The sequence below is a fragment of the Lagopus leucura genome, unplaced genomic scaffold, assembly GCF_019238085.1.
Source record: "Lagopus leucura isolate 7727_CA_CO unplaced genomic scaffold, USGS_WTPT01 Super-Scaffold_100026, whole genome shotgun sequence".
Classification (NCBI taxonomy): domain Eukaryota; kingdom Metazoa; phylum Chordata; class Aves; order Galliformes; family Phasianidae; genus Lagopus; species Lagopus leucura.
The window spans coordinates 5689637-5706280 of record NW_024962277.1 but is presented as its reverse complement, the minus strand read 5'-3'; the positions used below and the strand labels follow the sequence as shown (position 1 = coordinate 5706280).

The following is a 16644-nucleotide window of genomic DNA, read 5'->3' as shown; positions in this document are numbered from 1 at the left end:
GTCAAATTCCCAGACGTAGGAAACAGCAAAACTTCATAAATAAAGCTAAAGAAGTCTGAGTAGGCCCAGGCAGTGGAAAAGATCTGTTCAAGTATGTTGGAATTCTAAAATTCGGATTAGTCCTCTGATAATTCTGGCACAGATTTCTTGTATAAAAGTCAAAGATGCATCATACTTTTGCTATATCATCCCTGCTATTAATGTTCTTGTAGGAAACTAATCTATTTTTAAAAGTGTGTTTGGGAGATTTTTATTTAAGAAGGCAGGACCTGTGCTTATGAAAGAATTTCTTTTGGGGGTACTTTTCCACAGGCCTGAGCTGCTGTAGTGTTATATAGTAATGCCTGGAAAAACAGAGCACTTGGAGACCTGTCACTAATGAAAGCAGTGGTGTCTATAGCTACAATGTCATGGGAGAATGCATTCACCTTCTTCCATCTGTGTCCTTCTCCCAATTTTTTAACATTCTTTTTATCACCATCACACTCTCACAGTGTCACAGCTTCAGTTTCTTTCCTATCCTTTAAAGCTCTGTGATCTCAGTGTAGTAATGAGCATCATATGGCATGAGGATGTGAAGGGGAAGTTTATACAGATTCATAGTTTAGAGTAGAAATTTGACTTACTAGCTTCTGGGTTTCCTTAAACTGTGAAAATTGGATTAATTTGATTTTTAAAATAAGGTACACTGATAAGCATGCAAAATTAATGAAATTGCTTTGTTCAGAATAAATGGCTGAGAGAATGCCACTGGAAGGAAGGATACGTTTTGTAATAAAATACTGGCTTCTGAGATGGACTGCGGTACTTGCAGTTGGCTGGTCTGCACGGCGTCTTCATGGCTTCACAGAGCCTGCTGCTGGTACCACGCTTCTGAGCGTAAGGTCTGGCAAGTGAGCAGCTGAAGGAGCTGCCTCACCTTGCGTTCTGCTTCTGAAGATCTTGCCATTAATCCCCCGGTGTTTTTCCTGGACTATTCATTAGTGACATATCTGTCCTTTTCTGCATCTGTCAGTGGTGTTTTGAAGCTAAGTTGATTCACCCTTGTCAGCAGCTTAAGCAGAAGGTGCTGCAGCAGATGCCAAGTGCTTCCTTCCACTCACTATCTTCCTTTCCTGTCCTCTATCTCATGACATTATTATCGAGTTTTATTGTGACTAATGCAAGGCACACCTCAGGCATTGCTAATAAAACAAAAGCTACAGCTGCCATTTGTAAAGCTAAAGATCCTCTTCTGCTTCACTAAATAGCAAAGCTCTGTGCTTCTTTGATGCAGGTCAGTTCTTTAAGAGGTTTCCTTGTTAAACAACCTAGGAAATGATGATGTTTCACTTCCTGCTGGCTAGATTCACTCCATGTTCTCCCTGCTCCTATGCAGCTCTGCTCTGTGAGTGTTGCCTGGAGAACGCTTGCTGTATTTGGCACTTTTCCTACTTTTCTGGTCAAACAGGAATGCCACATGCACTTTGTGCCTCCTAATTTTTTCAACTGCTTCATTTGTAGCTATATTTCCCCAAGGGATCTTTTTCCAGCTTAGCTGATCTGTGCTCCATCTTGAACTGTCTCAAACACGGGAGGAAAGATTTCTTCATTTGTTTGCAAATTGTTGTTTTCATTATGTAGCTGCACACTTGAGGGATGGGAAGAACAGCCCTTGCACAGCGACAGAAGAGCTGATAACCTTTTCTTTGTTGAGTTTCCTTTAGTCAAACTCTGTAAGCTGATAATTCCAGGTGCACTCAGGAGCAGGCATCCAGAATTCCCTAAAGCCAGTCATGCACAATGAAGAGCCACCAGCTGCTTGAATCGCTCACACCAGTTTTGTGTGATGCTGTGAAAAGACATTAAAATATCTTTAAGGATGAAAGCCCCTCTTCCTCAGAGCCAGGCTGGGAGATTTCAACAAGGGTTGCTTTTCCTGGTGACTTTCAGGCAAAGTCGTTACTGCCACCCAGATACACTGATGAGAGACTACTGATGTATTTTCTGTGCTATTTCCATGCAAACGTTTCCTCCCACTGGAGTGAGCAGCGAGTGGTCATTTTTTTGCTGACTCGTACGGACTATACTTCAGCAAAGCCACTAAGAAATGGTGGCAAAATAATGACAGATCTAAATAAAACAGGTGTGTTCCATAAAACAAATTGAGCTGATGGTATTTGAAGAGAAAGAATTCATGATAAGCTAGAGATGCAAGAACAAACAAACAAAAAAAAAGGTGCAAAAATGTTACTCTAATGTGGAAGGAAGTGCTGAAAAAAACCCAACACAGCAGTAGGTAAATGCTGATACTCCTTTGCAAAAATGTCAGTTTCTTAGATGCATGAAAGCTAAGCATATCTATTTTATACGTCCCAGTGCTCAACAACAGTTCCAGGAGAAAGAGAAGTATTATATGATTAAATTTCATTTTGGCTTTTACTGACATAAGGTGAGGAATGTTGCCACACACATAGAGTTAATATTTCTCAAAAATTAACTGTAAAACTTGTTTTTAATATTTTACTAAATTACTTTTTCTTCTTTCCCATTTTTATATATAAAACCTTGTCCTAACTCACAGTCTTAATCATGCTGGAAGGTAGTGCTTGTTCAGTGTTGGCCATTAAATTTGTTTGAAACTGAAAATATACTTTTTTTCCCAGTGTTCTGCCAAACATCTTATAGACTTGTTGAGTTGTTTCTGATACTGGAGTCAGATCAGTTATGGGCACTTTTGATTTTATGGGTAACTGGTAGGGTTGTAACTAAACATAGTCAGACCTCACTTCCCTCTACCTTGTGCCATAAGGATGGAGCAGAACAATACTGGGTCCAGCCTGGGCTGAAAAAAGCTACTTCAGAAGCTTGTGTGCTTACCACAACACAAACTGGGACCATAATTAACCAAAGATGCCTTTTCCCACCCTCAGGTGAAGGGACACTGTTTTGTGATAGGCTTTGATGGTGATAGCAACAGCATGGATTGACGGAAATGCATGGGAAAGATGCTGCAGTTTTTCTCTCCTTCTGTGGCATGGCTCCTAGTTTAGTCTTTGCATCTCAGCCCATGTCACAATCATTAGGTTTCAGATGTTGGCAGGGTATGACTTGTGCACAAAACTTTCATTGAAAGTAAAGATTCTGCGTACAGTCTTCTACATTTCTGTGATTTTGATTTCCTAAGTTGCGTTCTGACCAGCTCCGTTTGGTTTCTCAAGTACTCAGGATTTTGGAAATTAAATAAAAAAACCAGACAAAACAAGAAATTTAATTTTTTTTCTTTTTTTTTTTTTTTTTTTTTTTTTTTTTTTTTTTTTTTTTGGTGTGTGTGTGTGAAATCTTAACCCTCTTTTTACCTGCCTGCATGCACTGCTCAGGTGGAAGACTTCTTATAGGTTCAAGTTGTATTTCAAACATGCTTTCATCCTTGCTGCAATTTTCATACTGAAGTGATCTAAGTTTGTAAAATGCAGTGCACTGCTGACAGTGTATTTATATGGGACTTTTTGTGGCTGGCAAGAAAAGCATTGTAAAGTCTTTTAAATCAGTGTCAAGTCTTGCTCCAATACATGGTGTTGAGTGGCTCTTTATTGGTATTTTTGTCCTCTTTTTTAATTTCAAGTTTATTTGAGAACTAAGTCTAGTTAGGTGGGAAAGGTCCACACAGTTGATGTTCTTCTCTCAGCATGTGAGTTTCTTTTATTTTGATTTTTTCCCCATGATCACTTTTGAGAATGCTGATGTCTACTCTTCATGGTATTGGTTAAAAACTGGGAAACTGCAAGGGAGACATAACCTTGCAAAGGCTTTGGAATAGTACCTGCCAATGAATGAAGAACCATCATGTGGGACAGGCAGAAAGATATCCAGCCGACAGCAGTGACCTTGCTGCAGAAGCTGACTTTGGAAAGCAAGACAACAGCATGTGAATAGCAATAGCTAACAACAACAAAACAAACACGCACACACACACAAACCCCAACAAATAGAATACCCATCAACAAAACCAAGAAACAAACCCATAAATGAGTGAAAAGTGGATTGACCCCAAGCTAACATTGGTTTTACAAATCTCAGTGCACATCACCCGTTAGCTGACTTCAGCAGGAACAGAAACATCGTGGTGCCGCTCTTCATTTGTTTGGCAGAGAACAAGCTGACACATTTTTGAAGACAAAAGCTTCTAACAGGGCTTTTCCTGTTTTCATTCTCCTCAAGGGGAAGTAATATCTCTGATGCTGTACTTATCTGGGAATGATGTTCTACAGCCAAAGCAAAAATCTTATTTAAACAATGCTTGCTTTATTGTGTGGCGTGTAAACAGCTCTGTGTGCAGGGCAGTCAGATGATTGGTGGTAGCTTTGGTTGTGTTCAGCATCTCTTTGTTCTAGAAATGCATCTTAGCTGTATGGAGATCTCTGAAAGTGTTTGATTGTGTGCGGAATGGGGAGAAAGTTTCTCTTCCCAAATTCTACTTCTCCTTGTTGCTTTTATTTGCTCATCTTGATGTCCCTCACTTTCACTATTAAAACAAGCAAAACCTGAATTGGAAATTATTTTATCGGAGCTATCACAACGTGTGGCACATTTTTTTCAAACTGTATCCTACATTCCAAAATCTAGTATTTAAGTGATTCTTTAAATAACTTTTCCAGTGCTCTACCTGCTGAAATCAGATCTTTTAAAGGATGTACATACAAATTTATGAAGTTGATTTAGCCTTTGGGGTCCTCCCTCCATGTGTTCATGTTTATCCAGTTACAATTACATTATTCCTTGGGAGGTAAATCCATTCCATGACTCCACCTGCAGAAAGGCAGGAGGTTTCAGTACCTATCTCTCACAGCAGTTCCACACCAGCAGCTCCTCTGTGTAGCAAGAAGGAGCAGGACTGATACATAGTCTGAGCTATGAAAACATGGTAATGAGCAATCAGTGCTTTCACTCTCAGTTATCCAAGAGGTTTCTATCCAGTTAATTTGGAAGCCCTCTGCCCATCACTGTATTTCATCATTTCTCTCATAGAATCATAGAATGGCTTAGGTTGAAGGAGCTTGAAAGCTCATCCAGCCCCAACCCCCTGCCATGGGCTGACTGCCTCCATCAGCTCAGGCTGCCCAGGGCCCCATCCAACCTGGCCCTGAGTCCTCCAGCGGTGGGGCAGCAACAACATCTCTGGGCAGCAGTGCCAGCACTGCACCACCTCTGAGTAAAAAATTCTTCCTAGCATCTAGCCTAAATCTCTCCTCTTTCAGTTTAAAGCCATTCCCTCTTCTCCATGCCCTGTCCAGCACTATTCCCTGAATGTCTGGGGAGGAGGGAGAAGAAGGAAATCTCTCTGCCATTGTATCTCTTAATGTTACTCTCCATTAGCAGAAGGTCCTTCATCAGAATGCTGCAGCAACGTCCGCACTGCATATCTTATGCAATAAATGATTTGACTTGAGCTTTTGACTTCTTCCAAACAAGAGCAGGAAGAGACAAACTTCTTCATAAACATGAGGCACTGAATTGTTTAACCATTTCTTGTAGACATCAACGAATGTGTAACGGATGCGCATACCTGCCAACGGAGAGAATACTGCGTCAACACGATGGGATCATTTAAATGTCTCCAGGAACTGAGCTGTCAGCCAGGTTATGAACTTAAGGATGGAGAATGTGTTGGTAAGACAAGTGTTTTTGCACTGAAGCAATTGCTTTTATCAGGAAGGGAAGGGAGGGGATTACAAGGCATTTTATTGTTGCTGGTCTATGATATCAGGATTGAACTAAAAAAAGGCTGAACTTCATGGAAATGTTTGGCTTTTTAAGTCTGTTCAATACTTTCACTTATTTGAAGCAATTTCCAACAATAACTGTAAATAATTTGGAAAATATAGGAAACCTTGTGAAGTAGGATTTGCACTGTTTTCAGGGGGTTAGAGTGAGATCTCAGTAATGAAGGAATTCATACTGTGCTACTCTGGGAAGCTCTGCTCTTCTCTGAAGGGTCTGATGCTGTTTGCTGTCGGACTGAATCACAGCCTGAACAGATCATGGGGCTGGCTCAGTGCGGGCCTTCCTGTGTTTAGGATGTCTGTCTGCATTTATTTACATTGTGAATGGTCATGGGGTCAAGAAGTTATTCTTTAACCCCCTCCCCTCACCCCCCCTTCTTGGTCTGTATGTGGATCTAATGGAGGATCTAAGCTCAGCAGCAATAGCCTGGCAGAAGTTGCTCTGCAGTATATGAGTGTGCATAAGACACGTGCGCCCTGCTTTCCAGGACAAAATCAGAGTTTTAATTATTTTTACACAAGAGCTTCCTGCCAGCTGGAGTAGGAGGTACCTAAGGAAAGAACTTAGCTCCTGGCATGTAGCTCAACATTGTAAAATAGAAATAATCTGAACTCTTGCTTTATTTATAGCACTCATAAGTAAACTTGGGATTTCTTGGGCTGTCAGTTATATTCCATTAGAGTCTGTGACATATCAAACATTTATTACCAATATGGCGTATCTAACGTTTATTACCATTCTAAATTGTTCCCTAATCCTAAAGCTAGGTTGCAGCAAGTTACAAAATTTACAATTTGTTATTATAAGTAGCCTTAAAATTAATAAGTTACGGGAAAGTTCAATTTCAGATCTACTCAGTGTAAAACTGCCCACATGTAACTGTTTGTTCTGCAGTTTTATGAAATCACCAATTCCACATTTTTCTTTATCTCAGTCTATACATGTAATGGAAAGAGTTATTCATATAATTATCTTCTGGGAGGTTGGTGATGTTCTCTTGTGACCTTAACATTTGACTGAAGAGTTGGAATGGAAAGAGAGGGGGCTGGTGGTTCTCCCCTTGTTTGCTTGGAGGACGAGGAGTTCCTCATGTGTGCCTGTATACAAAATGAAGTCCTAGCCCTGTTCAAGTGAGGTTCTCTTTTATTATCAGAATAAGTGGAAGCTGCTTGTACCTAGAATTTTTGAGGTATGTAAACTGTATGAGACTATTTTGCTTTTGAAATAGTGTTGTATATGTTTTATTCACACTCAGTTTTAATTTGAGCCTTCATGATTGAAATCTGCAGACGTTTCAGAATTTGTAGTTTGCAACAGATGCTGTGAACACAGCAGCAGGGACCTGCACCAAACCGTGGCACAACCTACCAAGTTCTGAAGCTTGTGCTGAAGTGGCTGTTGAAGAACAAACTCAGCAATTCTCCCTAAGGCAGTTTTGGATATTTTATTTAAATGATGCCTCCTAACTTCCTTTCTGAGTAAAGTTAAAAACAAGCCAGGAAGTCTATTGAAAATGACTAGTCACAATTTGGTGTTGTGATCTGCTTAACAGATATTGATGAGTGCGAGAGCGGAACTCACAGCTGCAAAGTAAACTTCGTTTGTCAGAATACAGAAGGGTCATTCTACTGTGAGTCAAAGCAGCGTTGCATGGATGGGTTTTTACAAGATCCTGAAGGAAACTGTGTTGGTAAGTTTGACCAATCACACGTAAAGCAGCACTGCCAAACTTCTCTCCCTTTTGGCCTGTTCAAGGGGTGTGCATTGACTGCATGTATTTTTCTTTACATCCGCTGTGAAGTTAAACATTGCTGCTCTTTTTGAGATACGCACACTTGCATATTGAATTTTAAACTGCTATCATAGCAGACCTCCTTCAGCTTTTATCTTCAGAGAACAATAAATTGAAATGAAGGAAAAGAAGTGACAGCTGGAAGAAAACAGACCTGAAAGGTTAAATAGCTTCTCTCACTATTCTAATGCTTTTTTCTTTTTTTTTTTCCCCACTAGATATTAATGAATGCACATCTCTTCCTGAGCCATGTAAGCCAGGGTTCAACTGCATCAATACTGTTGGGTCTTACACCTGCCAGAGGAACATGTTGACATGCAGCAGAGGCTACCACTCCAATGAGGATGGAACTCGATGTGTTGGTAAGACCAAGCTCCAGTCTCCACCCAGGTGCCTTCTCAGAGGAAGAAGTAAATTTCAGGTCTAAAACAACTGTCTTGAGTTACTTCCAACAATAGGAATTTGTTACATGCATTTGCTGTCCAAGGGGCTTAGTGGTTTGTTTGCACTCGAGGATGCTTCACTGCTGCAGGGAATTCTGGGTACCATGAGTGACTTTGCTTTCAGCTGCTGATGAGATTTACTGACTTTCTTTCTGGAGTGAATATGATTTATTTGCTTTTTAATCTCATTCTGCCACTCGAATCATGATCCTTCACTGTTTTGCACAGTATCTCACTGTAAGCAGTATGACCTGAATCTGTGCAATGCAGCATATTGGAAAGAATGACTTTGTGGACTCAGGAGTGAATGTTCTTTGTGGCACTACAGGTGTTCCCCATTCACACTCAGTTGTGCACATTTAGGATAAATTCTAATTGTCTTGTGAAGAGGATATTGGAATATTCACATATACTGGCATGCAGCTTGATACTGTCTTGTATTTGTTCCAGTGGGTGTATGGAGTTACTTAGTCAGAATAGTATATGTCCTGTCTTAGTAGCATTTGTTCCATAAATGACCCTATTAGGAACAAGAAGGCTGAAAGCTTGATCCTTGGTAAGGCTGTCTTTGTATGTCTGAATCCCTGTGTCCTGTCCTGCATGGGGTTGGAAGTCATAAAACAAGAGCTGGAAACATAAATGGCAAATTAACATTTGTAACAAATGGCATTAACACTTGTAATGTCACTTGTTGTGATCACATGAGAGTGATGAAATCTTAATGATTTCTACTTAAGTTCCCTTTGAATGAAAGGAAGGATGGCAAATAAAATTTGTTTTTATGATTCTGGAGGTGGGTGGTAGCCATGTCTGAGGCTATCTGCTAACTTGGCTGTGTCTACTGACCTGCAGTGAAAACTGCTGGAATAGATAGAAGACCCCAAGCAAAAAAAAATTTTCTCTTTCTCAAATTTTCTTTTTATTATCCTTCATGATTTTTCCCCCAGGGCCATCCAAGCTCTCCTTTGCCAGTGAGAAAATAGGAAAAAATTAAGTGGGGGATGCCAGGGACAGTTAAAATGTACCTGAGGAAACTGAGAAAGCTTCCTAATACAGCTCTATGGAGTTGCTTCTTAAACTTAGGACAGCAGTGTGGTCTCATTTGCTGTCTTGTTATACAGTAGCCTGAAATATTCTGAGTGTTATGAAATGAACATCTGTCCCAGCTGTTGTGTAAAAAGAGTTCTTCCTCTAATTTTTATTAGTCCTGTTTCAGCAAAGACAATAAGACTGGGTACATTTGCTCCACTTGAAGCGTGGTGAATCCAAGGGTTCTGGGGCTACCACTCTAATTACTGATGATACATTTTTCTTTAAATTACGTGACTGACAGTCTTTTTAAGGAGGTTTTATGAGGGTGCTGCTCTAGTTTGGGAAAACTAATGATTGAGGTTGACTGGTGATTTCTGCTGTGTGAACTCTGTCTGCAGTCTCTTTCCATATTTATTGGTGTGACTTCCTTTGGGGAGGTGGAAAGCATGGGGATGAAAATGAAGAACATGTGTCCCTAGCTTCCCATCTGTATGCTAAAAGCTATTTTCATCAAGGTATTACAATGGTTAACTAGATTCCCAGTTCAGATGTAGTCACTGTAGTAAATTCACCATCTGGACATGCCTCTCCAGCAGAACTAAGCTTCTGTGGTCATCTCTGTTTAGAGGATTCTCCTCTCTTCAAAATGATCGTTCTTCTGATCCAGTAAATGAATTATTAAAAGCTACCTCTTAGATTTAACTGAAAAGCACTGTAACTATCATGAGGTACATCATAGTTCTGATGGGATGATGTATGAGCACTAGTTAAAGACTGAATGCAGCAGGAGATATAGTTTGGATAAACTAATGAGGTGGTTGCACTCACAAATTCATTGCAAATAAAACTGCTAATTTACAAATGTTTATCCACAATTTAAAACTTCTTTGTGGTGATACTAGTGATACTACCTTTGATCTTACAAAAAAAATGAGAAGACAGCATTTCAGCAGAAATGAGCCTATGAGGAATCCTTTCCTGGGTGACTGGCATTTCTGCCATCACCGGCCCCAGTGCAGGCAGGGGCTGCATTGGTAGGAATCTCTGCTGAAGTATTTGCACATCTCACCATGGTTGGTACAGTTTCTGTTTCTCCAAATCCAGGATTCTGTTATAAGGAGCTTGCTCCCATTTCCCTATCATTCTATAGAAAGTGACTGCTTTCCAGAGCTGAAGGCTGTTGCGTGGTGAAGAACTGTCCAGGAACCCTTTGAAATGAAATAGTGCTTGAATTTATGAGTTGAAATAGGGCAGTAACTGAAAGCACTGCAGTAAGGAGATCCTCCTACCTTAAACTGACACTCCAAATAATTTTACATGAACAGTGACTTGGATTGTCAAAGTAACTGAAGATGTGGATAATAGGAAGGAAGCAGGATCTGATGGCTTAGGAAATGGCGGTACTCATAATACTTGAAGAAATACAAGTTTCTGTGGATTAATCACACTTTCTGATGCTTCTTGTCACAGATGGTTACAGAGAATTGTTAAATACTGATGAGCTATTTAGCCATGTTGCGAGTCTTGTAAATCAGCCTGTATTGAAAACTTTCATCTCCATCTGTGAGTTTTTAAAATGAGATTGGAAGTGGTGCATGTGAGTGCAGAAGCAGCTAATTTGTTGGTGTTGGATTTCAGATGAGAAACTATGGGGAATAAAAGTGTGAGTTGACTGGGATAAGTAAAAAAGATCAACAGTGGGGAAGAGCAAAAGGTACACAACAGAAGCAGGATTGAAAGGACAACAGGAATTGACAACAGCAATTGCTTTTGTTTAAGGGATGAGCAGAATTTCTGGCTGGTTCTTGGTTTGCTTTAGAAAGCTCGCGGTGATTCACACAATGGCAGAGCATCAGAACAGGGTGTTTAAATAGTGTGGTGTGATCAGAATTAAAACGTGTTTACACTGAAATGCAGAAGGTGCTGAAAAGCTCCACTGCGTTGAAAGTTGCCACTTTCACTTCTAAAATAACATTGCTTTTCAAAAGTTTGGCTTAGAGATAAGTGAGTCTGATTCTGAGAAGAACTGAGTGGGCAAAACAGTACTCTCTCTGCCGTCAATTAGACGAATCGTATACTTTCTGTCCTTGTTGTTTACTTCTGTTTTTATTTTCTTTCCACAAATTGTGACGTTTAGCAAACTTTATTTAAACTAATTGCTTTCTCTGGTTCTGCAGATGTGGATGAATGTCAGACTGGCGTGCACCGCTGTGGCGAAGGACAGATTTGTCATAACCTTCCTGGGGCTTATCGCTGTGACTGCAAGATGGGCTATCAGTATGATGCATTCAGCAGGAGCTGCATTGGTATGTAAGGTGCAGGCTGAGATGAAAAAACTGATTGATTGAGCCTTGGACCTCAAGGCAGTATTTAGCACCATTGTAGTGTGCAGTTATTAGTTCTGCAATGCAGTGCCTCAGAAGATAATGGATTCAACTCCAAAGCAGCCGCCGCTCAGTCGACCAGCTATTTAGAGCTCTGCCCCTCTGCAATGGGTGTGGACCAGGTGTCCTTGGTTTAGTTTGGCTGCAGGTTATCAGTTAAAGTCATCTGCAAAGTATTTTCCTGCAGGTTATGCTTCTCCTGCTGAGGAAATTTGTCTTTCTAAAGTCTTCTCAACTTCCTTCGTAAGAGACCATGATAGAGCATTTTGTATTTTATCACTGCTATACACCAATTAGAGCACAAACAGAAAAAAATCTGAGGTTGCAGCATTTCCTGCTCTGCAAATCAATCTCTGACACTTAAAAAAATATCCTGCATCTCTTTTAATGCTTTTGTTTCTAAGTCAATTGTATATTTGCTTGTTATCTTGTCAGATATAAATGAATGCTGGAATTACCCTGGACGCCTGTGTCAGCACACGTGTGAGAACACCCCCGGCTCCTACCATTGCACTTGTTCTTCTGGTTTCCACTTGTCTTATGATGGAAAGCATTGTGAAGGTATGAGACTTGTTTTCCACGAGGGTGAATTTGCAGTGTGAATCAAGGAGCTCTAGAGAAGTTGAGATGAAGTGTAAATACAGGAAGCCTATGATGTATGCATGCTGAAATGCATGGCACTGAATTAAACATTCAAACTCAGATTGGAGCAGACACATCCTACTGCCTTGTACTTACCCAGTCAGCAATGCACCTGAAAGTCTTCCCCATAGCTCCCACACAAGCACTGTTCCCCAGGAGCTGGGCAAAGCTGCCAGGTTTGCAAAACTGATTCCCAGCATATCCTTACAAGATTAAGACACACAAATCATTCTGGGCACCTTTTCCTACCCCATCTTATATTAATAATTCATTGTACAGCTATAATCTCTTAAGCTTCCTTTTTTTTTCTTTTTTTTTCTTTTTTTTTCAATAGAGTGAGAAGTGATTGGCCATTGTTCAGCCTTGGCTTTGGACATCTCTGCCTTATGCAACACAATTAGCATTTTGTTTAGGCTTTGGAAAACATTGGTGTATCAAAGCAGAGGGGATTATGGTTTTAATGCATACCAACATACTCTTCTCCAACTAAAGAACATCTCTTATGACAAACCTTCCAGTATATATGATTTGGATGCATTACTTTTACAAATTCACTGGTGCTCACTATGAGTAAAACTTCTCTTAATATTTATTTTCTTTTATCAAAAATCTGGAGCTATTGTAAATTTCTGTTGTTGCAAAAGATAGGAGTGCTGCAACTGAAATGTTATAGTAGAACATCTTTTGTCCCACAGTCACTTTTGCCGTGACTTAAAAAGCAACCAAAAATTCTGTAGAATCTTTTGGATCCCGTTTAAAATATTTCAGCTAAAACAAAGCTTTGATTGTTTCATTTTTGTTTCTGCAATTTCTTCTTTTCCCTCAAACACCTTTTCCTTTCCTTCCAGAGGAGAGAAAAAGGAAAGAATGGTAGTGTTAGAATAGAAGAGATTTCATTCAAATTTTAATACAAATGAATCTTAGTAGTGACAAAACTTAAAAAAAAAAAACGATAGAATGAAAAGAGTTGTTTATTTTTAACCTATTTTTAATTAACTGTAGCATATAAAGTTCGAAACAAATGTTGGCATGCTTACATTGGCATATACATATACCAGAGTTTCCATGCTTACATTGACATATACATAAATGAAATTCAGGTGCACTGTACATCCTCGTGCTCCTGGTTTTCTGTCCAGGGAGCAGACATGTCTTCTTGGGACATATTGGCTTATCTTTATCCACTCTGTCAGTAGAATCTGATAGCTGATTTTGGAGGCGAGAGATCATGTTCTGAACCAATAAGGCAATGTCTGTACCTTTATTTTTGGGTGCAGATGTGAATGAATGTGATACAAGTCCCTGCAGCCAGGAGTGTGCCAATGTTTACGGTTCCTATCAGTGTTACTGCAGGCAAGGATTCCAGCTAGCAGAAGATGGCCATTCTTGTAAAGGTAAGGCTGCTGCTTTGTCGGTCAAGTGGAGTGCGTCTCACTCCTTCACAGTAAGGGCTGTCTAAATTTCACCAGCACCCGATGCTGCAGGTGATGCCTGAGGATAATTGTGAGTTACACCCTGCTGCAGAAACTGCAAATCGTAACTGCGAGTCATTTTCATGCCCACTTGGGGCTGGAAGGTACCAGTGTACCATACAACCAGTGATGTTATTGTTTCATGGGGCTACAGCTTACAGCTGAAAAACTTGGGGCAGGAGAGGGGTTTGCTTATGTATCATCAGCTGTAACTACCACTCAACCAAGTCTGGATGGAGGCTTTCTCTGACTTCTGCTGGTGAGGAGTGAATGAGCAGCAGAATGATCAGAATGGAGTGAGGAAGGCTTTAGATTTTCTCTCAACGTTAGCAATACTGACACGTACTTTAGAGAGTCTCTGTTTAAGAAATGGTGAACAGTCTTCCAAGCACAAGAGAGCTCCAAAAACAATGCTGGAGGATGAATTGCTGAGGTACTGGGATGGCATTTTCAAACCCAAATGTCCCCTGACTCAGTGTTCCTTTCCATGAGTTCGAGGAGCAGTTCAGTGTTTGATGTTTCCAAAAGCACCACTGGCCATACTAGAGCAATGTCAAATCTTCATGGTTGCATTTTTCTTTAAGAATATTTTAGAAATGAATGATGTACAAATTTCCTTGCATTCTACTCCCTTTCCTTTCAGATTTCTAATGTTTTTTTTTTTCTTTTCATATTTGTAATTGTATTTTGTTGCTGTTTGTTTGCTCGTTTTCCCCAGATATCGATGAATGCACGCAAAGCGCGGGCATTCTTTGCACTTTCCGCTGTGTGAATGTTCCTGGCAGTTACCAGTGTGCTTGTCCTGAGCAGGGATATACCATGGCAGCAAATGGAAGAACCTGCCGAGGTAAGGAGGTGTTTAAGGAACTGAAAGGAGTATGTCTTAAAGGTTTAATCCTCAGAATGATCTGAGACATAAGATTATTTAATCAAGTCTCTATTTTGGATGTTAGCCATTGTTAAAATGCCAGTATTTGACAAAATTGCCAGGTATTGGTGTTAACAGTGTCATTTATCCCCTATTTTAGAGAAGAATGGTGAGGCTATTTAGCTGTAGATGTGAGCTAATCATTTCCTATGGGAATTCACCTCATCACCTGAATTGAGACATCCGGTTGCTTGCCTGGGCACCATGGTTCATCAGATCTGTTTTTTTGGAGGTGCCAGATGTGCAAATCTGTGGCTTCATTGTGAGTTGTGATTTCCTGCACCAGAAAACTAGGAAAGTGAATGTAGGAGCTGTTATGGGGATGTGGGCACAGTGAAGTTTGCCACCTAATCTTAACTATGTTGGTGTTTCTCGGTATTAGTGTAACTGACATGTGTCCTCCCCTGCAACACCCCTTGTCTCCAAATTCATAGAAATGTATGCTGAGTGCCTCATGTTTTTCATCTGGTGTGCAGCTGTCTGTTTTTGAAGCAAAAATACCCCTTTTCCAGAGGATGCACTAACTCTGTAATGAAGATTGAAGATCTGATTACCTCTATGTACTCTACACGCATTCCTGCATTCAGTTACACTCACTACCAGGCATTTCCTGCTCTTACTTTTTCAGGAACGCTTCATATAGCATTTGGTTACGTATTCCCTGTGCTTAAATTCTTTTCTTGGTGGTAACTGCAGTGAATTTACACTGTGTAAATCACAAATGGCATGAGCATACTTGAACCTGCCTTGGACCAGAGAAAGGAACTGAATGATAATAAGAATCTTACCAAGCTGTTACTGTTTTTAATCTGATTTTGAGTAAGACTTCAGAATCACCTCCAGTTATATCCATATGCACTTATATTTATATGTAAAAGTCACCTTCCAGAAAATCTGCAGCTGTCACTTTCTTCAGGCTTTTGTGTTTGCCATTAATTTTGAGTGCTGGCCTGCTTGTTGCCACCTCAGTCAGCACTGAGATTGGAGACGAGGATGTGTTCCAGAGCTAATGGTGTGAGTCATTGCCTTAATCTGCCAGCACAGCCCTCCTGAGCCAGAGATACCCAGTGTGCTCCTGGCGTAGAGGTGGAAGAAGAACATTTGGCACACACACATATAAATTGCACTTGCATTGTCTATCATGTGAATCCTCACTGCATGCTCAGCCTTAGTGAAAAGCGCTCCTTTTACATAGAGCTGCCCTTGCTGAGTTGAATGGTAACATACAGAAAACATTTCCAAAGAGCCTATACTATCTGGCACGTGCAGCCTCCTTAGAGCATGAAGTTGGTCTACTTGCAGAACTCAGCAGATGTGCAGCAGCTCTGTGGACGGCTGGGTAAGCTGGCACTTTGTCAGGCACTGGAAAGAAGACTTGGATATTTGCCATTTTTTTTTTGCACAAATAAACACACAGCACAGACTTCTGAGGTCTGCAAGCATGTAGTTACAAGTCTAGGCGGGGTTAGGTATTGAGGCCTCCTGAAAATATGGTTAGAAAAACAGTCTGAATTGATAACAGCTGGATTATAATAAAAAAGGTCATGTTGGCTTCCATCAGGTGAGGATTTGGCCTCACTTGCCTATCATCTGAGCTAGGAGTTACTGGTGGTACATTCTTTGTACCCTGTTTTTTCAGACAAATGAGTCGTGTCTCATGTAAAAGCATCTCGACATATGGATCTTTTTGGAGAAACTGTGTATGGTATTTTGCAGCGTAGCCAAACTGGTGAAGTGAGTGTTTTCATGACAATGATTACAATATGGAAGAAATTTTCTTTTCACCTAGAGGCACTTTGGAGAATCAGCAAGGGATTTAATTTACTTTGATTCTCTCTTACTTCCTATTGTATACTTTTCTTTGCAAGACTTACAAACCAGTCAGCGCAGTGTATGAGATCAGTTCTCATCCCGGGGCGATGTGGGGAGAGGGAGGTGATAGGTTCCCTTCAAAGAGTCTGTGTCCTCTGTGACAATTGGCAGAACTGCAGAGTCCTGCACAGTTCACGTGGTTCGTCTGTTAGCATTTATTTCATTTTAAAGCCTCCGTGCGTTGTCTAGACATTTGGGAGTACACAATGTGACTGTGAGGTCCTTGCCAATATTTTCTGTTTAAGCTAGATTCCTGTTATTGCGTCTGGTTTTCAGTGTTTTGAGGTCCATGGCTTGGGTATATGTGTTATTTAGG

The 16644-nt window shown here is 40.4% G+C and overlaps 1 protein-coding gene across 5 annotated transcripts in view; it reads left to right on the top strand.

Moving 5' to 3' along the window:
* FBLN2 (fibulin 2) overlaps positions 1-16644 on the top strand; it is a 98790-nt gene that overhangs the window by 76879 nt on the left and 5267 nt on the right. For all 5 annotated transcript variants that reach the window (XM_042880403.1, XM_042880404.1, XM_042880405.1 and 2 more), the window contains exons 9-15: positions 5515-5649; positions 7316-7453; positions 7774-7917; positions 11208-11336; positions 11850-11975; positions 13334-13450; positions 14247-14375. In XM_042880403.1, the coding sequence (XP_042736337.1) occupies positions 5515-5649; positions 7316-7453; positions 7774-7917; positions 11208-11336; positions 11850-11975; positions 13334-13450; positions 14247-14375 (918 nt within the window). The remainder of the gene's footprint in view (positions 1-5514; positions 5650-7315; positions 7454-7773; positions 7918-11207; positions 11337-11849; positions 11976-13333; positions 13451-14246; positions 14376-16644) is intronic.